The sequence below is a fragment of the Oncorhynchus nerka genome, linkage group LG6 (genome assembly GCF_034236695.1).
Source record: "Oncorhynchus nerka isolate Pitt River linkage group LG6, Oner_Uvic_2.0, whole genome shotgun sequence".
Classification (NCBI taxonomy): Eukaryota; Metazoa; Chordata; class Actinopteri; order Salmoniformes; family Salmonidae; genus Oncorhynchus; species Oncorhynchus nerka.
Genome location: NC_088401.1, coordinates 23,790,740 through 23,814,988, shown reverse-complemented (window position 1 = coordinate 23,814,988; position 24,249 = coordinate 23,790,740). Strand labels below are relative to the sequence as shown.

The 24,249-nt window shown below is 40.2% G+C and overlaps 1 protein-coding gene across 5 annotated transcripts in view; it reads right to left on the bottom strand.

The window, feature by feature from the left end:
• LOC115130197 (lethal(3)malignant brain tumor-like protein 4) overlaps window positions 1-24,249 on the bottom strand; it is a 137,468-nt gene that overhangs the window by 84,528 nt on the left and 28,691 nt on the right. For all 5 annotated transcript variants that reach the window (XR_003863743.2, XM_029661078.2, XM_029661079.2 and 2 more), the window contains 8 exons: window positions 23,308-23,412; window positions 22,660-22,795; window positions 21,987-22,078; window positions 16,796-16,947; window positions 12,932-13,008; window positions 5,885-5,970; window positions 5,106-5,216; window positions 2,895-3,009 (listed from right to left, as the gene is read on the bottom strand). Coding sequence is in view for 4 of the 5 variants with exons in the window: in XM_029661078.2 (XP_029516938.1) it covers window positions 2,895-3,009; window positions 5,106-5,216; window positions 5,885-5,970; window positions 12,932-13,008; window positions 16,796-16,947; window positions 21,987-22,078; window positions 22,660-22,795; window positions 23,308-23,412 (874 nt within the window). In the remaining variant the exon portion in view is untranslated. The remainder of the gene's footprint in view (window positions 1-2,894; window positions 3,010-5,105; window positions 5,217-5,884; window positions 5,971-12,931; window positions 13,009-16,795; window positions 16,948-21,986; window positions 22,079-22,659; window positions 22,796-23,307; window positions 23,413-24,249) is intronic.

The following is a 24,249-nucleotide window of genomic DNA, read 5'->3' as shown; positions in this document are numbered from 1 at the left end:
TGTGTGTAGATTGCTAATTATTTAATCTATTTTAGAATAAGGTTGTAATGTTACAAAATGTGGAACAAGTCAAAGGGTCTGAATACTTTCCGAAGGCACTGTGCAGGCCATAAACCTAACTTGAATTCCCTAAATTGTCATTCATTGTAACTTAATTTCAGATGGATACTCATCATGCAAGGGTTTTCACTGTTGGATAACTTAAACCCATGTTTTAGCCTATATAGCATCATCGCCTATAACATGGGTTTTAGTTATCCAACTGTGCAAACCCTTGCATGAGGAGTATCCATCTGAAATTAAGTTACAATGAATGAGACCTTACAGAGGATTAGCTGGGGTAGACCAATAAGTATTTTGAGTGTCAGGGTAGACGAATAGCCCTTATGGTTCTGCTTATGTGTTAGATTAAGACATCTATAGCAACATCAAACATTTCTCTTGCCATAATATATCAAGCACCAAACTTCTGAACCAAATAAGACATAGAAGTCAAGTCAGGTTTATGGCCTGTGTTGCCGGTGCCAAGACAAAAAACTCTCACACACACACACACACACACACACACACACATACACACACACAGTCCCAAATGTGTTTACCAAAAGGGGAAATTGAAAAGATTTATTCCACTAGTCTCTGAAGGAGACAAGTCCTCCACTTGGAATAAGATTAGAGTTGTGTTTTTTATTTCTAATATGATTTCTGTTGCAGACATTTATATTGTATCCCTAAATCACTATGGAACTGTCAATGGTAATACATCAAGAAAAACAATCACAGCCATCATCGAAAATGAAGAAAAATTAAAGGCATTCTTCAAAGGTCAAGTGAATAGTCTGTGCAGACAAAAATACTTTTGTCGATTTCTCGCACTGTGCAAACTTGTCAATCACAATGACTACTTTGCTATAAATGTAAGTATCTGTCCAGTGTTCCAGATTTGAAAATGAAATACAATATGAATTAAATAGATTATCATTATTATCAAAAAATTATCATTTCGGATGTTATAAAAAGTATATTTCCCTGTGCCCTGAGTGGTTTGGGTGTATACTGGTACATTTATTTTTTTACTGATTTGACTGCTCAGCCAATGAGACATGTATACACTTGGATATTCACATCAGCTCCCACATGGGGGCACTGGGGCAGACTGCCCGAGCCTGTCTGCACCAAGTCAAATAGTATGGATGGATTCAGAATATGGAAATGCACAATGGAACTACTAGGGCACGTCACTATAACAGCAATAAATGCAGGCTGATTATTTCACAAGTGTGAGTCATTTCTGTTCTTTACTTCACTGTCACTATATTGCTGATATTTTTGTTGTTAGCTACGTAACTAGCTAACGTAAACTCACCCCAACCGCAACATTCAAACGAGGCTACAAAGAAAACTAATGGGACTGTAGCGACTGTGTTGACTTCAAAATCGGGGGTGTGAACTAGGTTTCTATTCAAGCGTTGATCGACATGGTAATGGCTCTATAGTATTGGAGAAAAGTTGAAAAAACGGACCCTCCATTACATCTAGACGTGTCATGTCGTAAAGTACAGCACGCATATAAAGCAACTATTTCTGTCTTACTATCTCTCTCCACCAGGTGTAGCACTTCTCTCATCCTTTAAAAACAAGAAACGGACAGTGATGGGGGTAAGGGGGGGAAACCTAGTCATTTTTTGCGTCATCATTGCATGCGATCATCATTCTCAAAGCCGCTGTTTACTTCTTAGATCACTTTAGCACCGCCCTAAAAACCCGATTCAAATTCGACACAAACCTTCAAATAGGTATCTAATGACACATTATATAAACTATTTATAGTGTTTTATTTACATTTTAGAGGCGATAGGGTGATAAGTTGGACAAATTGAGTGAAAAAAAAGCAATTTTCCCAAACACTCCTCTCACTATCACACATTAGTTTTGCTTCCCCATGTTAGTCATGAAGCTAGCTAGCTACTACTGCTATCTATATCAGTCAACAACAGCTAACACAACAGCGAAGTTCTCTTGACAATAACACTTTTAGCTACAAACCACAGGATTTAAAATAAAATGGAATGGCAAGATGGTTGTTGTGTGAAAGATCTGCTTTGACTTGCTTTCTTAGCTAATTATTGCTACCATTAGCATGCTAACCTTAGATAACTGCCAGCAGGCCAACTTTTACAAACCACATAACTTGAAATAAAAGTGACTGGCGAGATAGGCTTTGTCCTTTTTGCCAAGACCAGCTGTGGATTTCTTGGCTTGCTTGCTAGCTAACTACCTTGCCTGTGTGCAGTGAGCACGTTTTACCTAGTCTCGAGAAAGATCCTTCTCCCCACCGGAGAATTTGAAAAAAATGAAAAAGTTATTGGATTAGTGACACACGGGCCTGTCTCCGCCAAAGATAATGGTGTCATTATCCAAGCAAATTTCAAGTGTTTTTCTTTTTAATGTTTTGAGATAAACGTTTGAGGTGTGTTTTTATCTCCAATTTATGCTTTGGCCAGAAATATGATTATAAGACGAGTCAACTACATTATTTGGATAAGTAATAACAGAATATGAACATTTAAAAGTGAGATTTTCACTGGACAGTTACTTTAAAGTTGTTTTTAGGGCAGGGATACTGTGCTATTGGCTGTGGAGTTGTGGTTAGGATTTAGAGCGCAGTACAAAGCCTTGTGCCATAGAAAAGACTTTGCACCCATACATCACATAGCTGTGCTCTAATGTCAGTGAGATTCACCTCTGAAAGGGACAAAATCAATAGTGGGGATTTAATGGATGGAGAGGTCCTTGAGAAGCATGGACGAGTGCATTGATTTGTGTGTACATGTGAGCATTGAGTTGGAATGGTTAGTGAAGAGCACACACACACACAGGGGTGGTGAACTCACAGAGGGGGGGTTCCAGGGGATGACCTGTCCGGGCACACCAGCCCACAGGGTGAAGGTCCGGCAGGTCAGAGTCCACCCAGAAGTCAAACTTCTCATGCCAGCCGTCAAAATGGATCTGAGTAATACAGAGAGAGCGAGAGAGAGCAAAAGGGATAGACAGCAACATTAGTACTAAAAATAATATCTGACATTCATAAAGGGCTTTTCACTATACATAATAATCTCAAAGTACTGTACAGAAAATAAAAAATTTAAACCAAATAGAAAAACATGTATTATAATGGACAATTAAACAGGCCAACATACACAAAGAACACAGCTGACGCTACCGGAGACAAGGACACCAAAGAGCTCAGCTATCAACAGAAAGCCTTCCTAAAGACAGAGCGCTGAAATCATGTTTAAAATGCTCTTTCAATCGTATAAAGAGACAGTAACAAAAAATAATGTTTTGAGACACCAGGATTAACGATAATAGACTTAGTTCTAAATCCACAGTTGTTTCTGCTCCTAGTTGAGCACTGTTTGAAACTTTATTATTTTTTATTTATTTCACCTTTATTTAACCAGGAAGGTCAGTTGAGAACAAGTTCTCATTTACAACTGCGACCTGGTCAAGATAAAGCAAAGCAGTGTGACAAAAACAACAACACAGAGTTACACATGGGATAAACAAACATACAGTCAATAACACAACAGAAAAATCTGTATACAGTGTGTGCAAATAAAGTAAGGATGTAAGGCAATAATAGGCCAATAGTGGCCTATTAGCAATGGAGTGATAGATGTGCAGATGAGGATGTGCAAGTAGAAATACTGGTGTGCAAAAGAGCAGAAAAACAAAAACAAATATGGGGATGAGGTAAGTAGTTGGTTGGATGGGCTATTTACAGATGGGCTGTGTACAGCTGCAGTGATCGGTAAGCTGCTCTGACAGCTGACGCTAAAAGTTAGAGGGGGAGATATGGGTCTCCAGCTTCAGTTGCAGGAGAGGAAGGAAACCGCTCATGGATTTCATAATGAGGCCAATGATGACTTTAAAACATTTACAGAGTTAAATGGCTGTGGTATGAGAAAATCTGAGGGTGGACCAACAACATTATAGTTACTCCACAATATTAACAGAGTGAAAAGAAGGAAGCCTGTTCAGAATAAAAATATTCCAAAAACATGCATCCTGTCTGCAACAAGGCACTAAAGTAATACTGCAAAAAATGTGGCAAAGCAATTCACTTTTTGTCCTGAATAGAAAAAGTTATGTTTGGGGCAAATCCAATACAACACATTGCTGAGTATGCAGAGTGTGACAAAAATAACAATTAAATACATTTGAATCCCAGTTTGTAACACAACAAAATGTGGAAAAAGTCAAGGGGTGTGAATACTTTCTGAAGGCACTGTATAACCTGCTTTGACCCATGCTAAAGCCATGGTTGGTTAATGGCGCCTGTCTGATCACGTAATCATGAATTAATCAGTGGATTCCTCCTCTACTGATTGAGCAGTGTGATGTCATAGGACAAAAATGGTGAGATACAAGGCACTCTGCTCTGTCAATTATGACCTGCATGCACACATGCATATACACATCATGCATGCGCAAACATATAGGCATGCAGTACACACACACACTACAACCTATCAAGTCTCAGTACAAGGCTTGTTAAGCTTGTTAGTGGTTTAACAAGAGCAGCACCACCAAGTGGTTTCTGCAGACTGCCAGCCTGCTCATTTCACAGTACCAAACCCCAAAACCTCCATCTGCCATCTGCCAGGCCTCCTCACCCTGATTACCACCCCCCTCACTTCTTCCCACATGCACAACCTCCTCGCATCCCCTGCCTCACTCTTTCCTTTTTTCACTCTAAAAAGCTCTTCCTCTCATTTAATCTATTACTCATTTCCTCACTTCTCTCGCTCTCTCACTCCATTGTTCTCTCTCTAATCCCAACCCTTCACCGGCTTGGAGCGTTGGGTCAGTCACCGAAAGGTTGCTGGATCGAATCCCGTGCTGACAAGGTAAAAATCTGTCATGCTGCACCTGAGCAAGGCAGTTAACCCACTGTTCCCCGGGCGCCGATGACGTGGAAGTCAATTAAGGCAGCCCCCCACACTTCTCTGATTCGGTTGGGTTAAATGCGGAAGACACATTTCAATAGAATGCATTCAGTTGTACAACTGACTAGGTATCTCCCTTTCCTTTCCACTCACCTTGACCCTGTAGTCCTCAGTGTCTGAGACGGTGGCCACGCGGACCAGCATGGGGTTCCTCCTGTCCACCGCCTCCAGCTTCATGTTCACCTGGAAACTGTGAGACGCTCTCTGTGACGAGAGAGAGGAGGAAGAGAGGGGGCGGAGAGAAAGGGCGTTAGAGATGGCAGTCAAGCCTGTCGAGACTCCCAAAAAGGCCCATGCACTTCCCAGCCAAAAGAGAGGGAGAGAGAAAGAAGACAGGAGAGGACATGTGAAAGAGAGAGAGAGAGAAAGAGGAAGGGAGGAGGCAGAAGACAGGACACTGTACACATCTCAGAGAGAAGAGCAGAACATGCAGAGTGGAGGAGAGCAGAGGAGAGGACAGGCCCTGTCAGCCAGAAACTCAGCCAGAGGTGAGGATTTGAGGGTGTGAAATTGTGCTGTGCAGATGTCACAGGGGGAGAGGAGGCTGACGGTGGAGTTCTTTATGAGAAAGAACAATTTTGAAACAGAAGTTTCTGAATGAGAAAGACAGGTCCGGGAAAGAGACAAACTAATGTCAAACTGAGAAAAACATGACTTGTGTCATTATTGTGAAAAGGAACTGAACCACAACAGTTATTAAACTGCCTTCAATTACAATTGTTCGTAGTTATTTTTAGACAATAACAGGAATCATTATGAAACTAAATCAGCCGTTAGATTGCAGCAGAGGCTGGGAATAACAATGGTGCTGTGCAACACACACACAGTTGGCTGATACAAGGCTAGCCTGCTGTTCCATGCCTATTGCTTACCATACAGAAAGCCTGGCTTGGAATCGCCGTGGAACCGTTGTCTTGCAAGTACTCCTCCCACAGGAAATGTTCTGGATTGGGGTGTCCTTGAACACAATCCAAAACACAAATCGAATTAAATCACACACTTGCAAGCTTGCGCACGCACATGCACACACAAACACATGCAACAACTTCTGTGACTGTTAACGGCTGTGACAATTTCACCAAAATAAAAATGTGCTTGAAAACTTGAATGCGACACACACACAGATGGGTGCAACATATGCAGGGGAACCAAATGTACACATATCGCCTGGTTGCGGAGATAATTATGGTTAGCTATTGGAGATTGAGTTGTGGAGGCTCCAATTAGTAAGTGATTGGCTCTACAGGACACTGCCTCAGTAGTTTTTGTTGAACTAATATAGAAGAGAGGATAATGACTGTACAGAAATAACGCACTCCAGTCCCAAACCATAGAGGAGTAAGAGGAAGTTAGAGGCCTTGGGCATTTGAGCCAATTGCAAATGGTTCAATAATAAACTTGAATGGCTACTTGGGAACTGTTCATATATTGTGTCTTTTTGATGAAACTCAACTTTGAAACTTGATTTCATTCCAGTAAAACATCCAAGAGAAAACGCATTTGTGCATCTCAATAGGCTAAAGTGGCTCCTTCTCACAATTTGGCAGATGCTTCAGCCACAAGAAATGTATAAAACATTAAATGCATGTTAGACAAAATATGTTCTGTGCATAGAGGCAGCTGGAAGTAGTGGTAGTACATATGTTGGTAAAGTGCCTATAGATGCATATATTTCAAAGTAATGAGAACTTTCACCTTCCCAGATTCTCAGGGAAACAAAGCTAGGTGAAAGCTATGATCCCTTATTGTTAAAACCACTTCAAATCAGTGTAGATGAAGGGGAGGAGACAGGTTAAAGAAGGATTTTTAAGCCTCGAGACGATTGAGACATGGATTGTGTATGTGTGCCATTGTCGGTGAATGGGCAAGACAAAAGATGAAAATGCCTTTGAAAGGGCCATGGTAGTAGGTGTCAAGCGCATCGGTCTGTGTCAAGAATGCAATGCTGCTGGGTTTTTCACACTCAACAGTTTCCTGTGTGTATCAAGAATGGTCCACCACCCAAAGGACATCCAGCCATCTTGACACAACTGTGGGAGTCAACATGGGTCAGCATCCCTGTGGAACGCTTTCGACACCTTGTAGAGTCCATGCCTCGACGAATTGCGTCTGTTCTGAGGGCAAAAGGGCGTACAACTCAATATTTGGAAGGTGTTCTTAATGTTTGGTATACTCAGTGTATAACATAATATAAGTACACCAGAGCGGCAGTTGTTCACTTGATCTCAAATTACTTGAGGAAAAGGATATGACATCATACTGCACATGGCAGAAATGATGAGTCCATATTAAGTTAAAGCAAGGGATGTGGTTTCAACACATTCACTTCATATTGATGTTTGATGCAATCAGTTTATGTACAACATATATTTTACAAGAAAAAAAACATTTGGTCCAAACAGACAGATACCATCATGTTGGTGTTCACTAAAGCCAGCACCACTGTAACGGCTTTAGCTGAGCTAAGGTCTATCTGGTCTGATAGGAGTCTGGCGAGAGAGAGACAGCGAGAGTGTAAACCTATTCCAAATGGTCAATTAAATAAAATTTTCTCTCTCTCTCTCCTTTTTCTGTGGCTTCCCTAATGTGTCAACAGTCTTTAGACATAGTTTCAGGCTTTTATTTTGAAAAATGAGCGCAAAGGATCACATTGCGTAAGTGGAGAGGTGGGGGCTACACACTCGGTTGATACATTATCGAATATATATTTTAAAAACTACCGGAGGAATGTGGACATTATGAAGACTATTTGGAATTTCCGTTTGCGTTGTCGTGACCGCTCTTTCCTGTGGATTTCTGAACATAAGGCGACAAACAAATGTCGGTATTTTGGGGGGTAAAAATAATCTTTATGGAACAAACGGAACATTTGCTGTCTAACTGGGAGTCTCGTGAGTGAAAACATCCGAAGATCATCAAAGGTAAACGGTTAATTTGATTGCTTTTCTGATTTTCGTGACCAAGCTTCCTGATGCTAAGTGTACATAATGCTATGTTAGGCTATCGATATACTTACACAAATGCTTGGATTGCGTTCGCTGTAAAGCATAATTTCAAAATCTGAGACGACAGGGTGATTAACAAAATGCTAAGCTGTGTTTCAAAATATTGCACTTGTGATTTCATGAATATTTTCTAGTAATATTATTTGACTGTTGCGCTATGCTATTCAGCGGTTGCAGACTAAAATGATCCCGCTACAGGGATTGGTAGCGTCAAGAAGTTAACAGCTCCGCGTCACACTCGCTTTAAAGCACAAAAATGATGAACATTTCAGTTTTATGACATACAGTTCACGGCGAGAACGTTAGCCAAATGGCACAACTGAGCACCTTTGCATATTTTATTTATTTATTTAACCTTTATTTAACCAGGAAGGACTCATTGAGATTAAAATCTCATTTTCAAGAGCACCCTGGCCAAGATAGGCAGCACCAAATCATTACAAAAAAATTACAGACGGACAACATGAAAAACTACAAGTAATCTAGTAAAAACCATTGAATTAAAAAGAGTATAAAACAGCTAATTAAAAACATTGACAGAATCAGCCTCAAAATCCTTCATCAGTGATTTAAAAACACCAATCGGGACAAGTTCTTCCAGTTTAAAATGTATTTTTTAAGGTGTTCCAAGACGATGGCGCAGAGTACATAAAAGCCCTTTTACCAATTTCAATTCGGACATTTGGAACAGTTAGCAGGATAAAGTCCAGCGAACGAAGAGAGTACCGAACACATTTCTGAACAATAAAAATACACAAATTAAAAGGTAGTAAACCCAAAATGGCTTTGTAAATAAAAGTATACCAGTGACTGAGCCTACGAGTGACTAGAGAAGATCAGCCAACTCTGGTATACAAAGTGCAGTGGTGCGTAAGGGTTTTGCAGTTTAAAATGTTTTAAAAGTCTCTGATTGGAGAACAGGAGAACGAGCGAGGGAACGGGAGAGAGAGGGTTTCGAAATTCTCAAAAGCTTCTGAGCTGGATTCCTCACCATTGGGCGAGTTTCACTTCACAGCTCCCTGTATGTAATTCCTACCCCATTACCATGACCTGAGCCGTACTTAATGTTGAGTCAGACAACACAATTACGACTGGGTGGAGGGGCTCAGGAGTGGCCCACTACGGCAATAATATATACAGTGGGGCAAAAAACTATTTAGTCAGCCACCGATTGTGCAAGTTCTCCCACTTAAAAAGATGAGAGGGTGGGTACACTTCAACTATGACAGACAAAATGAGAAGGAAAAAAACCAGAAAATCACATTGTAAGATTTTTAATGAATTTATTTGCAAATTATGGTGGAAAATAAGTATTTGGTCACCTACAAACAAGCAAGATTTATGGCTCTCACAGACCTGTAACTTCTTCTTTAAGAGGCTTCTCTGTCCTCCACTCGTTACCTGTATTAATGGCACCTGTTTGAACTTGTATAAAAGACACCTGTCCACAACCTCAAACAGTCACACTCCAAACTCCAATATGGCCAAGACCAAAGAGCTGTCAAAGGACACCAGAAACAAAATTGTAGACCTGCACCAGGCTGGGAAGACTGAATCTGCAATAGGTAAGCAGCTTGGTTTGAAGAAATCAACTGTGGGAGCAATTATTAGGAAATGGAAGACATACAAGACCACTGATAATCTCCCTCAATCTGGGGCTCCACGCAAGATCTCACCCCGTGGGGTCAAAATGATCACAAGAACGGTGAGCAAAAATTCCAGAACCACACGGGGGGACCTAGTGAATGAACTGCAGAGAGCTGGGACCATAGTAACAAAGCCTACAATCAGTAACACACTACGCCGCCAGGGACTCAAATCCTGCAGTGCCAGACGTGTCCCCCTGCTTAAGCCAGTACATGTCCAGGCCCGTCTGAAGTTTGCTAGAGAGCATTTGGATGATCCAGAAGAAGATTGGGAGAATGTCATATGATGAAACCAAAATATAACTTTTTGGTAAAAACTCAACTCGTCGTTTTTGGAGGACAAAGAATGCTGAGTTGCATCCAAAGAACACCATACCTACTGTGAAGCATGGGGTGGAAACATCATGCTTTGGGGCTGTTTTTCTGCAAAGGGACCAGGACGACTGATCCGTGTAAAGGAAAGAATGAATGGGGCCATGTATCGTGAGATTTTGAGTGAAAACCTCCTTCCATCAGCAAGGGCATTGAAGATGAAACGTGGCTGGGTCTTTCAGCATGACAATGATCCAAAACACACCACCCGGGCAACGAAGGAGTGGATTCGTAAGAAGCATTTCAAGGTCCTGGAGTGGCCTAGCCAGTCTCCAGATCTCAACCCCATAGAAAATCTGTGGAGGGAGTTGAAAGTCCGTGTTGCCCAGCAACAGCCCCAAAACATCATTGCTCTAGAGGAGATTTGCATGGAGGAATGGGCCAAAATACCAGCAACAGTGTGTGAAAACCTTACAGAAAAGACTTACAGAAAACGTTTGACCTCTGTCATTGCCAACAAAGGGTATATAACAAAGTATTGAGATAAACTTTTGTTATTGACCAAATACTTTTTTTTTCTCTCATTTTGTCTGTCATAGTTGAAGTGTACCTATAATGAAAATTACAGGCCTCTCTCATCTTTTTAAGTGGGAGAACTTGCACAATTGGTGGCTGACTAAATACTTTTTTGCCCCACTGTATGTAACGTTTATGTCGGAAACACAAGGTGAAATTCTAGACACCTCCTGTTGCCTAGTCCCATTGAACGTTACACTGACAAACCCACCAACTTTACTTTATCATCGTAGCTACTGACTGCAGATCAGAAACTTTTAAATTATTGACAGAATCAGGACTGATGGGGTGCTGATATGAGATCCTTGGTTTTATGTAAGTGAAGAGAGAAATCTTAGAGCTGGGCTGTCAAAGGATCAACCGTTCCATATGATGAGATTAAAGCAGAGCTATGGGGCATGATGTAGCCTACAGTAACATCTACTGCGGAGGAGGAGGTGGAGGTGAATGCTGACAAGTGTGGTAAACATTACATTTGCTGATGTCTGGATTAAAACACAAGCTACACTTTGAATGGAAATGCTATTGACAACTAAGTCATTGTGATAACATTTTACATGATCTGATGTGTACCATCTTATTACCACTTTCTTCTGCGATGTCATGGTACAGTTGAAGTCGGAAGTTTACATACACTTAGGTTGGAGTCATTAAAACTTGTTTTTCAACCACTCCACAAATTTCTTGTTAACAAACTATAGTTTTGGCAAGTCGGTTAGGACATCTACTTTGTGCATGACACAAGTAAGTTTTCCAACAATTGTTTACAGACAGATTATTTCACTTAATCACAATTCCAGTGAGTCAGACGTTTACATACACTAAGTTGACTGTGCCTTTAAACAGCTTGGAAAATTCCAGAAAATTATGTCATGGCTTTAGAAGATTCTGTTAGGCTGATTGACATCATTTGAGTCAATTGGAGGTGTACCTGTGGATGTATTTCAAGGCCTACCTTCTCTTTGCTTGACATCATAGGAAAATCAAAAGAAATCAGCTAAGACCTCAGAAAAAAAATTGTGGACCTTCACAAGTCTGGTTCATCCTTGGGAGCAATTTCCAAATATATGCAAGTATAAACACCATGGGACCATGCAGCCGTCATACTGCTCATGAAGGAGAAGCATTCTGTCTCCTAGAGATGAAAGTACTTTGGTGCAAAAAGTGCAAATCAATCCCAGAACAACAGCAAAGGACCTTGTGAAGATGCTGGAGGAAACGGGTACAAAAGTATCTATAAAGGGAAATGATGTGGCTATATTGAAGCAACATCTCAAGACATCCGTCAGGAAGTTAAAGCTTAGTCGCAAATGGGTCTTCCAAATGGACAATGACCCCAAGCATACTTCCAAAGTTGTGGCTAAAGGACAACAAAGTCAAGATATTGGAGTGGCCATCACAACGCCCTGACCTCAATCCTATAGAAGATGTGTGGGCAGACCTGAAAAAGCGTGTGCGAGCAAGGACGCCTACAAACCTGACTCAGTTACACCAGCTCTGTCAGGAGGAATGGGCCAAATTCAACCAACTTATTATGGGAAGCTTGCGGAAAGCTACCCGAAATGATTAACCCAAGTTAAACAATTTAAAAGCAATGCTACCAAATACTAATCGAGAGTATGTAAACTTCTGACCCACTGGGAATGTGATGAAATAAATAAAAGCTGAAATAAATCATTCTCTCTTCTATTATTCTGACATTTCACATTCTTAAAATAAAGTGGTGATCCTAACTGACCCAAGACAGGGGATTTTTACGAGGATGAAATGTCAGGAATGGTGAAAAACTGAGTTAAAATGTATTTGACCAAGGTGTATGTAAACTTCCAACTTCAAATGTATATAAACAAAAACAATTGTCAAGTAAATAGTTAATGTTTAGATTTTTGTTATGCATTGAAGGGCATGCATTACTAAAGAACAGCTGTGATGAAGTCTCATTCAGGATGATCCACGTGTCATATTGTACATAGAAATGAATGTCCTACTGATGTCCTATCTCCATACAATATGAGTTATGATTCTTTCAAGGTTTTTTTATGTCCTATCTCCATACAATATGAGTTATGATTCTTTCAAGGTTTTTGATGTCCTATCTCCATACAATAGGAGTTCTTTCAAGGTCTTTAAAAAGTGTGTGGTGGAAGGGGGCAATTTACCAGCAAATTAGAGGGGAAATGAAATTAATAACTCATGATTTTACATGGAAGTTGAAGGGGGATTTAAGATAAAGGTTCATATCTTTGTACGAATATGGGGACTAAAGTGAGGAATAGCAAAACATGGCTGAAATGGGGAGGAGCCAAGGGAACTTTAGCAGACACTATTCAAACAGCTTCCTCAATGACAGTATACTGTGTGTGCTGGACTAGCTACCCACCCTGAGGTGCAGTGAGAGGTCTTCCGTGGTCCTGGCACCAGCCCACTGGGTGGATGTGAGGGCTGCTGGCGTCACACCTAAAACATACAGACACACACTACACTTTACCATAGCATACTTTACATTATCTTCCTACACACATACACTTCCTCATCTACACACCCACTTCTTCATCTACACACACACGTACAATTTGATTTCAATCGTCCTGAGGTAAGATATTACAACAACCTCTAAATGCAATTTACATGTACAATACCCGGTTTGTGACCGGGAGAATATTGCAATTTCACTTATTGTACAGGCCGGCTAGATTAACATGTACCTACAAACACAATCAATCAGACAATACAATAGGAATTCCATTCATCTTCTGTGTGCTTTGAAATGACACAGCAGCTGTATAATTTTGCAGAATAGCCAATCATGGGGCTTGCCATGTCCCGACAGCCATGGTATTTGACCAACAATTCCACACATGCTCCCTGGTGAGCCAGTGGAGTGTCTGAGAGAATGCAATTGTGTGCAAGATGTGCGCGAGTTTGTGAATGTGTGAGCATGCAAGTGTGTTTGAGCCTGTGTGTAAGATACACTGTGAGTGTGGGTGTACATGTTGAGTGTGTGCATGTGTGTGTGAATGTAATGAGCTGTGGGGAACCATGATTTCTGCATGTCTTTGTAGGCAGTTAGGAGGCTAGGAAGCTAGGAGCTTCTCCTACTGGAATGTCTCGGTATGACACAGGGAAAGAGGAAAAATACAGGAAAAAATGAAAAATAAAATACCCTGAAAATATCTCAGCCAGGCAACTCTTGAGAACAAACGTTTGTCTTTTCCCAGAGACAACTGTCAGTTCTCCTCTTCAACCATTACATTATATCTAATTACACAGCTTCTATTTTTCTCCCACATCAGATGAATTGGGCCATGTCACATGCTATGTAATCAATCAAACTCCTCTTAGCAATTAGCTGGTAAACTGTCACTGATTCACTGACGACAGAACTTCAGAGAGATCTTACATTGAAGATGATACATGTACACACACAAAGATTCTGTACACACAGGTACACATACGTGCGCACCCAGCCACACACACACACACACACACAATAAGGTAACAAAGCTAATTATACACAATGTAATATAAAGTTGAATGACACATGCACTACAGCTACAAAACAACATTAAAGTGTAACCTATCAGTTACTGGCAGCAAACATCAGTAAACAAATGTTGATCACATCTCCTCTGGCTCGAACACCTTAACTTCTTCGAGATTAGGGGGCGCTCTTTTAATTTTTGGATAAAAAACGTTCCCGTTTTTAACAAGATATTTTGTCACGAAAAGATGCTCGACTATGCATGTAATTGACAGCTTTGGAATGAAAAAACTCTGACGTTTCCAAAACTGCAAAGATATTATCTGTGTGTGCCCCAGAACTAATGCTACAGGCGAAACCAAGATGAAATTTCATACAGGAAATGGTCCAGATTTTGAATGCGCTGTGTTCCAATGTCTCCTTATATGGCTGTGAATGCGCCAGGAATGAGCCTGCACTTTCTGTCGTTTCCCCAAGGTGTCTGCAGCATTGTGACGTATTTGTAGGCATATCATTGGAAGATTGACCATAAGAGACTACATTTACCAGGTGTCCGCCCGGTGTCCTCCGTCGAAATTATTGCGTAATCTCCAGCTCCAAGCGCGTTCCATTTTCTTCAGAGGAGAAAGTCAACTGCCATGAATGATTTATCATCGATAGATATGTGAAAAACACCTTGAGGATTGATTCTAAACAACGTTTGTCATTTTTCTGTCGATATTATGGAGTTAATTTGGAAAAAAGTTTGCGTTGTAATGACTTAATTTTCATTTTTTTTCTTACCCAAACGTGATGAACAAAACGGAGCGATTTGTCCTACACAAATAATCTTTTTGGAAAAACTGAACATTTGCTATCTAACTGAGAGTCTCCTCATTGAAAACATCTGAAGTTCTTCAAAGGTAAATGATTTTATTTGAATGCTTTTCTTGTTTTTGTGAAAATGTTGCATGCTGAATGCTAGGCTTAATGCTATGCTAGCTATCAATATTCTTACACAAATGCTTGTTTAGCTATGGTTCAAAAGCATATTTTGAACATCTGAGATGACAGTGTTAACAAAAGGCTAAGATTGAGAGCTAATATATTTATTTCATTTGCGATTTTCATGAATAGTTAACGTTGCGTTATGCTAATTGAGCTTGCGGCTATAATTACACTCCTGGATACAGGTTTTTTTCGTAGCCAAACGTGATGAACAAAACGGAGCGATTTCTCCTACACAAATAATCTTTTTGGAAAAACGGAACATTTACTATCTAACTGAGAGTCTCCTCATTGAAAACATCTGAAGTTCTTCAAAGTTAAATTATTTTATTTGAATGCTTTTCTTGTTTTTGTGAAAATGTTGCATGCTGAATGCTAGGCTTAATGCTATGCTAGCTATCAATACTCTTACACAAATGCTTGTTTAGCTATGGTTCAAAAGCATATTTTGAAAATTTGAGATGACAGTGTTGTTAACCTCTGGTCTGATTTTGACAAATTCCTTCATTTAACATTCAAAGTAGCAACAAGATACCCAAAATGTAATGCTAGACAGAAACTTTTAAACTTTGAGAAGACAGAACCAGTTCCGCTGAAGTTTACTTCAGTTATATCAAAAATAGTGTATCATAACGTAGTCTGAGAAGTTAAACTGAAATGATGACCAATTTCACACACACACTTTTCCATATTCTCATCAACTTCTAACTCACAAAAAGCTGAATAAAAACTGTTTTAACCCTTTACACTCGTGCACGTGTTGAAAATGGCAGATTTGGGCATTAATAAGCGCCTAAATTGGAACACAGTGACTGAACAGTAACATGCTACAAATGACGTCAAAGCTCTGGGAAATGCTATAAACTAAGAGGACTCGATTAATTATGAAAGCTGAGACGTGGAGGATTTTAGTAAATGCTGCTTTGATGTCATACAAGCAAGCCAAATGTGCCCTTCACATTTCCATATCATAAAACTCACGTCATATACAGCGGCAAAGTTTATGATGGCCACATACCCTGGGTTGTTCTGAACAGAATGAGCCTGTTTGTCTATTGTGAAGAAGATTTACTGCGGAAAATGCACCCATGACACCTTTCTATGCGCACCAAAATTACGATCCATTTCTCTGAATTGCCTTGTGAAAGCCTGGCACTGTAAGATCCTATTTTATAATTTCGTTAGTGATGTAGGTAACAGAACAAGCTTTTAAAATGGGCAGTTTTTGGATTGCGTGATGGCAGGGACGGAGGGTTGTGTTCAACTCTAGTACTTCTACTGTAGTAGAGGTTATAAACATTTTTAGGTCCTTATAGTTTAATGCTTTTTTTGAGTCATAAGAAATTCCTTGAAATAACTTAGGAACTGCTAACACTTTGGAGAGGTGTGTGGCCACTTGAAGATACCAATTAGTCTTCTCACTCAAACCTTTGTCATTTTTATGTCTTATGTTGCACCTACCCCAACATTTTCCAGGAATGTTCTTATGTTACTGGATGTATCCAGAGTATTTTCAGATTTCGTTATCAACAAATGCGGCAAATTGTACAGAAAATGTCAAATGCACATAAAATCAACAGTGTCATGTTTGGATTCAGTCTTGTGTCAGGAGAACTGTTGTGTCCCCCTAATCTCCAAACTGTTCCCTTTTAAATGCTACCATATTTATGCATATGCATTTATTATTTCTTCTGTAAGAAACATTTAAATGTAGCCCTATCCTTATAGGCCAATTCCCACAAGTGTAAAGGGTTAACTAAATTGTAGGTGTCTCACCAGTAGTCGTAGGTGTCGTCCCAGTTGTCAAAGTGAACCAGGAAGTGATTGTCCACGATGTCGGCCACCGAGGCCACACACACCAGGCATGGATTCTTTCTGTCCACTGCCTCCAGTTTCATGCCCACCTGAAACTTAGAGGTGCTCGTAGTCTGTTGACACAGAGAGACAAATCACAAAAGGGCTTCATACTTTCTGACTTTAAACTTAAAAGAAGAAATCATGCATTCATGTCAATGGAGGATTTAAGTAAATATTGACATACCATACACAGATACTACCCTTAACCCTTAAGAAAAAACACATGAATTTCACACGTGATAACATGGTTTAATTTAAGGCAACATTTGATAACTCGAAACTACACGTGACAATATTTGAGCACTTATCATGAAAAAAATGTAAGCACGTGAAAACCCAGGTGTCAAATGTAATTGAGAATATTTCACTTTAACTGCAGGTTTTGTCTAGTTCCCGGTTTTTACAGAAACATTCTTAGAACGCTGTGTCATGCTCCCCTGTAGGTTTTTGTGTAGTTACAGTGAAAATACAGCAAATCTACAATAAGTTACTGTATTTGTACAGCTAAATTAAGGTGTTAATGTTAAAAGGACAGTAAGAGAGTAAAACCTCACTTGGGATTTGAACTCACAACTTCTTGGTTGCTACTGTAGCTTCCTCAAGTTCCTGATGTGCCACCACGTCTATGGGTATAATGGATTGTCTATACAATTCCCTCAGAAATAATTCACACCCCTTTCATTTTTCCACAATTTGTTGTGTTACAGCTTGAATTGAATATTTATACAATTTAGATTTTCTGTACAGTTGAAGTCAGAAGTTTACATACACCTTAGCCAAATACATTTAAACTCAGTTTTTCACAATTCCTGACATTTAATCCAAGTAAAAATTCCCTGTCTTAGGTCAGTTAGGATCACCGCTTTATTTTAAGAATGTGAAATGTCAAAATAATAGTAGAGAGAATTATTTATTTCAGCTCATTTCTTTCATCACATTCCCAGTGGGTCAGAGGTTAACATACACTCAATTAGTATTTGGTAGCATTGCCTTTAAATTGTTTAACTTGGGTCGAACGTTTTGGATAGCCTTCCACAAGCTCCCCACATTAAGTTGGGTGAATTTTGGCCCATTCCTCCAGACAGAGCTGGTGTAACTGAGTCAGGTTTGAAGGCCTCCTTGCTCGCACACGCTTTTTCAGTTTTGCCCGCACATTTTCTATAGGATTGAGGTTGGGGCATTGTGATGGCCACTCCAATACCTTGACTTTGTTGTACTTAAGCCATTTTGCCACAACTTTGGAAGTATGCTTGGGGTCATTGTCCATTTGGAAGACATATTTGCGACCAAGCTTTAACTTCCTGACTGATGTCTTGAGATGTTGCTTGAATAGATCTACAATTTTTCACCTCTTGTTTGTTTCACCTCTTGTTTGAGTGCATCAATGTTTCTGCAGTGCCACCATGTTCATAGTTATTGCTTGGAACATGTATTAACACACTAAGGTTATGATTGGGTTACAGTGTTGTTCTCTGGGGTACAAAAACGTCTAAGGTACACTTCACAGGCACACATATGAACTCAATTGATATAGTTCGGTACCTTGTAGGTATAATGTGACATTTTTCTACCCAATATTTCTAATATAAAAGGTACGATCATCACTGCGCTTTGATAAGTGAGGGCAATGTACTGGTGGGGCTCATTAGCATATTTTGTGGCATGGTCAAATACATACCAATACCAGTCAAAAGTTTGGACACACCTACTCATTCAAGGGTTTTTCTTTATTTTAACTATTTTCTACATTGTAGAATAATAGTGAAGACATCAACACTGTGAAATAACACATATGGAATCATGTAGTAACCAAAAAAGTGTTTATAGTAGCCAGCCTTTGCCTTGATGACAGCTTTGCACATTCTCTCAACCAGCTTCAAGAGGAATGCTTTTCCAACAGTCTTGAAGGAGTTCCCACATTAGCTAAGCACTTGTTGGCTGCTTCTCCTTCACTCTGCAGTTCAAATCATCCCAAACCATTTCAATTGGGTTGAGGTCGGATGATTGTGGAGGCCAGGTCATCTGATGCAGCACTCCATCACTCTCCATCTTGATCAAATAGCCCTTACACAACCTGGAGGTGTGTTGGGTCATTGTCCTGTTGAAAAACAAATGATAGTCCCACTAAGCCCAAACCAGATGGGATTGTGTATCGCTGCAGAATGATGTGGTAGCAATGCTGGTTAACTGTGCCTTGAATTCTAAATAAATCACCAACAGTGTCACCAGCAAAGTACCCCCACATCATCACACCTCCTTCTCCATGCTTCACGGTGTGAACCACACATGCGGAGATCATCCGTTCACCTACTCTGCGTCTCAAAGACGTGGTGGTTGGAACCAAAGATCTCAAATTTGGACTCAGACCAAAGGACATATTTTCACCGGTCTAATGTCCATTGCTCGTGTTTCTTGGCCAAAGTAAGTCTCTTCTTCTTTTGTGTCCTTTAGTAGTGGTTTCTTTGGAGCAATTCGACCATGAAGGCCTGACACACGCAGTCTCCTCTGAATAGTTGATGTTGAGATTTGTCTGTTACGTGACCGCTGTGAAGCATTTATTTGGGCTGCATTTTCTGAGGCTGGTAACTCTAATGAACTTATCCTCTGCAGCGAGGTAACCCTGGGTATTCCTTTCCTGTGAAGGTCCTCATGAGAGACAGTTTGTGCGACTGCACTTGAAGAAACTTTCAAAGTTTTTGAACTTTTCCGAATTGACTGTCCTTTTTGTCTTTAATTTACAATACCCTATCGTTTCTCTTTGAGCTGTTCTTGCCATAATATGGACCTGGTCTTTTACCAAATAGGGCTATCTTCAGTATACCACCCCTACCTTGTTCCAACGCATTAAGAAGGAAAGAAATTCCACAAATTAACAAGGCACCCCTGTTCATTGAAATGCATTCCAGCTGACTACCTCATGAAACTGGTTGAGAGAATGCCAAGAGTGTGCAAAGCTGTCATCAAGGCAAAGGCTGGCTACTTCAAAAAATCTCAAATATAAAATATATTTTGATTTGTTTAACACTTTTTTGGTTACTACATGATTCCATATGTGTTATTTCATAGTTTTGATGTCTTCACTATTATTCTACACTATTATGTAGAAAATAGTAAAGATAAAGAAAAACCCTTGATTGAGTAGGTGTTGTGACAGGCAGGCACTGTATGTATGTGTGTCAACCGGCAGTGTAAGTGTTTGATGGTTATACCGATGCAAATTGAGCACCTTCTTTGACATTGTCTGTTCTGCAACCTTTGTAAGAGCAGTTGTCTCTTATGAACAGCACTGTAAATAGGTTATTGTGCATTTTCCAGCAATGGAAACTAGTTGAACTGGAAACCATTTGTCAGTAAGTTGATGTAAAATTCACAATAACTTACTTGCAAAATTCACTGACTTATCTGTTGACAACATGCAACATTAATTGCTGATTGGCAGCATGGTGTCGCAGTGGCAGCCTATCAGAATATTGCAGGCGTGGTTTATTGGAGGTGTGTCTTTCCGCTAGTACTTTCTGGTCTCCCATGAGAGGGAATGTCATCCCAGTTAATGTGTTCTGTTGTATTCTGTTCATAAACACTAAGCTTGTACATTGTCAGTTCTCTAGGCTATGCAAATAACACAAAAGAGCCATACAATGTTCTGGTGACATAGCAAAAAATTCAGGTTGCTGGCATCCCCTTATGCGAAAAATGATTCACATGTGGAATTGTGTTTCTGGAACAATTCACGTGAAATTTCACATGTGAAATCATGTGCTTTTTGGAACACTTCACATGAGAATATGTTTTTACATGTTGTCACGTGTAATTTCATTTTATCACGTGTATACCCATGTCACATTTATTTTAACATGTGCTCACGTTGTCACGTTTCATTTCATCAAATTGTCAAGTTTCATTTAATCTTATCACGTTGCTTTACATAAGATCACATCATCACATGAAATTCATGTGTTTTTTCCTTAAGGGTGAGGATGTTCTCAAAACATTTATTTTACCAGTCGTCAGAATGTCACGCGATGGTCCCAGATGTCCCAAACAATCATAAGTAAAGTAATGGTATAGGGGTTTTGAAGTAAGTGGTATGCTGTTCAGATAAAATATGACCCCACCTGGGACTTGAACTCAGAATCTATGGATTTGAGGTGCACTGATCTTTCTGCTGCACCACAGTGTCTAACATACCCTACACATTCATTAACTATTATACATCTCTGCACTTAGTGCCAGTTAATCTCACTATTGTCTCTCTCATCATCGATGTACTTATTTCAGCAATATGAGGGTTTTCTGTATAGTTGTCTAATGTTGGTGGGGCATAGTATTCTGTTTCAATGTTACTTCTGAATCCTTATGATATATATAACAGGTTTTCTTGAGTGTATTTTTAAGGAAGCTGAGATTTACTTTGAAATCTAAAGTGTCGGGAATACAGGTGAAATCAGTCTTCTGTGTTTAAATCCCACTTTGAATAATAATTACTGTATCAATAAAACATACACAATGTAGTCATGTATGTCAAATATGTCATTTGAAAACACTGTTAAAAGTAATGTGTGTATCATAATGACACATTTTTCCAAAAACACATTTTCACATGTGAAGTGAAATGTGAAATGTTACATGTAAAGTGTTCCAAAAACACATTTTCACATGATTCCAGATGTGTGATTTCATTTCCATAAGGGAAAGGCTTGAGTGCACAAACGTTGAGTTTTAACACGAGATATGACCATATAATTTATAATTTCCCTTCATCAATTTCCTTTCATTAAAATGAAGCAGTATCTCACATGTCTTCAACCCTCAGGGTAATACTACTTTGTACATACGTATATATGACAATATAGTGGAAATATTGTGGCATGATTTGAAAATCATCTACTACTATGACAAGTCAATATAAATTTCAGCTTTTGTAACAAAAACTACAGGAAGTAAAGTGGTGCATCTCTGCCGCAGTGTGGAGGGAGCTTTACAACAGCCACTGGGACATATTGTTCTGTTCTGCTGTGTGAATGAATGTCAGCATTTGGCCCCAGCTGTCTTTACAGGTGAAAGTAGAACTAAGCCTCCATTGACTCCCGCACCCCAACCAAGCACTTACACCATTTTGGGATTTAAACAGATTCTTTGGTGCAGCTTCAGCATTGCAAGCCTCTTGGTATTTCTCCCAGTTAAACTCGCTTTCATTGTAGCCTGAAAATAAATGGTGCAGAGAGAGAGGGTGAGAGAAAGAAGGGGAGAAAAAAAATGGAGAGAGAGAGAAGGGTGGAGGAAGAGAACAAAAAAAATTAATGGGGATTAGGGTGGTGACAAATATTGTTGTGTCAGGCGCCCCGCCGCTGGTAAATCACCACTCCAGGAAATATCATTATTTATTTGTATTTATTGTATATTCATTTTTAGATATTTTTTAAAATACTGATTTCTAATATTTTACTGAGTTTCAGTTCATATAAGGAAATCAGAAAATTTAAATAAATGAATGAATTAGGCCCTAATCTATGGATTTCACATTACTGGGCAGGGCCACAACCATGATCCACTGGGGAACCAGGCCCAGCCAATCAGAATGAGTTTTTCCCCACAAAGGACAAATATAAATATTCCTCAGTTTTATCAGCTGTCCCGGTGGCTGGTCTCAGACGACAAGGACCATGTGAAAATAATATATCAGAGCCAGCATAGTTTGGTTTGGGTCAGCACGATAGTCACGAGTCACAGTGAAATGGGTAAAGACAAAAAGGGTAACAGTGTGCTGATCTGCTGTAGCTCACCTTTTGGTGGGTGGAGCTGGTGTCCTGTTGACTCGCACCATCCGGCTGGCCTGATATCCGGAGAGTCTGCGTTTACCCAGAAGTCATAGCATTCTGAGTAGCTGTCGATGTGGAGACGTAATCGGTAACCAATCACCTTTGAAAAACAAAACACAGTATTATGTATGGATGGACATGCAGTCACTATCCCAAACATCAATCCATGGCATGATGTAATTCTGCTTTGTATTCCCATGACCAATAGCGCAGGCTACTTGAAGGGCCTTGCCCTTAACAGCAATCATTTTCCCACTGCAAATTTTATGAGACTATGACGCAAAATAGTGTCTGCTAATGGAAATACAACAACAAACAGCTAATGTCAATCTTGTACATTTGTAAAGTGGTCAATGTCATACGTGCATGCCAGGTACTAACGTCTTGTACATTTAAACACAAAAGGGATGACATCAAAAACAGATCGACAACACAAAACTACCAAGGGCTTTGTTAGTGACAGTTAAGGGCGATCATTTCCTCCACCCAATACAGTGGCGCCTGGACTGCAATCACAGATCCAATTACAGTGTGACCTGCCCAGTGTGCTGGGAGAGCCCTTGGTTGAGGCTGGTCTGGAGCTGGGCCAGCTCGCTGACGGCTGCAGCTCACCTCTGCCACGGACAGGATGCAGAACATAGAGGGGTGCAGAGGGTCGATCCCCTCCAGCCTCATCCCCGCCTTGAAACCATTTCTGCTAAGGGGGAACGACTGGGCCTGGGATGGAGGGAGGGAGAAAGGGATGAAGACAAAGTGAGAGAGTGTGGGGAGGAGAAAAGAGAGCAAATGTGATGGAGACAACAAAGGACAGAGAGGGAAGGAAAGAGCAGAGAAAGCAAAAAAGGAGACCACAAAAATAAATTACAGGAAAGCAGGAGAATAAACCAAATATTGATGAATAAAATATCCTCTCCAGAAAAGCCATACATATAAGTCATGGCGGTTGGACCGCCACACTCAAGTGTCTCAACAGCACGGTTGCCATAGAAATGAGTGTTTGTGCCTCCGACGGAACAGATGTCCCGTCAAATCCCTTCATAGAAAATGTCTTCCACCACACCGCGCGTTTGTAGCGGAGGAATTAGTTCAGCATGATTCATTGTCAGGGAGAGAGGGGGGGGGGGGCTGATAAACAGTGGAGCATTGCACCAGGCAGCAACTCTCCTGTAAGGAACACACAACAAACGCAGTGCTGGTCCAAAGGCTGGATAAGTCCTACAATGGCATAGGAAAAACTGCCCTACAAGTCTTGCATAGCCAGATCACATATCCTTGCATTCCCTCTGTATCCTTGTTCTCTAGGAGAAGCTTGAAGCCTGGCAGGTGAAGCTACTCCCCTTTAGACTATACAGGCTCTGGGGCAGTGGCACACCTTGATACTTTAACTATTTTAGTGCCAATTGTCAAATCCTTGCTTAATCTTCCCTGCGGTCTAATAGGTGTGCTGCTACAGAGAAGTCCGACTGTCCTCAAAGGCAGTTATTAGAAACAATAGACACCCTGGTATCCACACACACACACACACACACACGCACTGGGATTTTCTTCTATTTG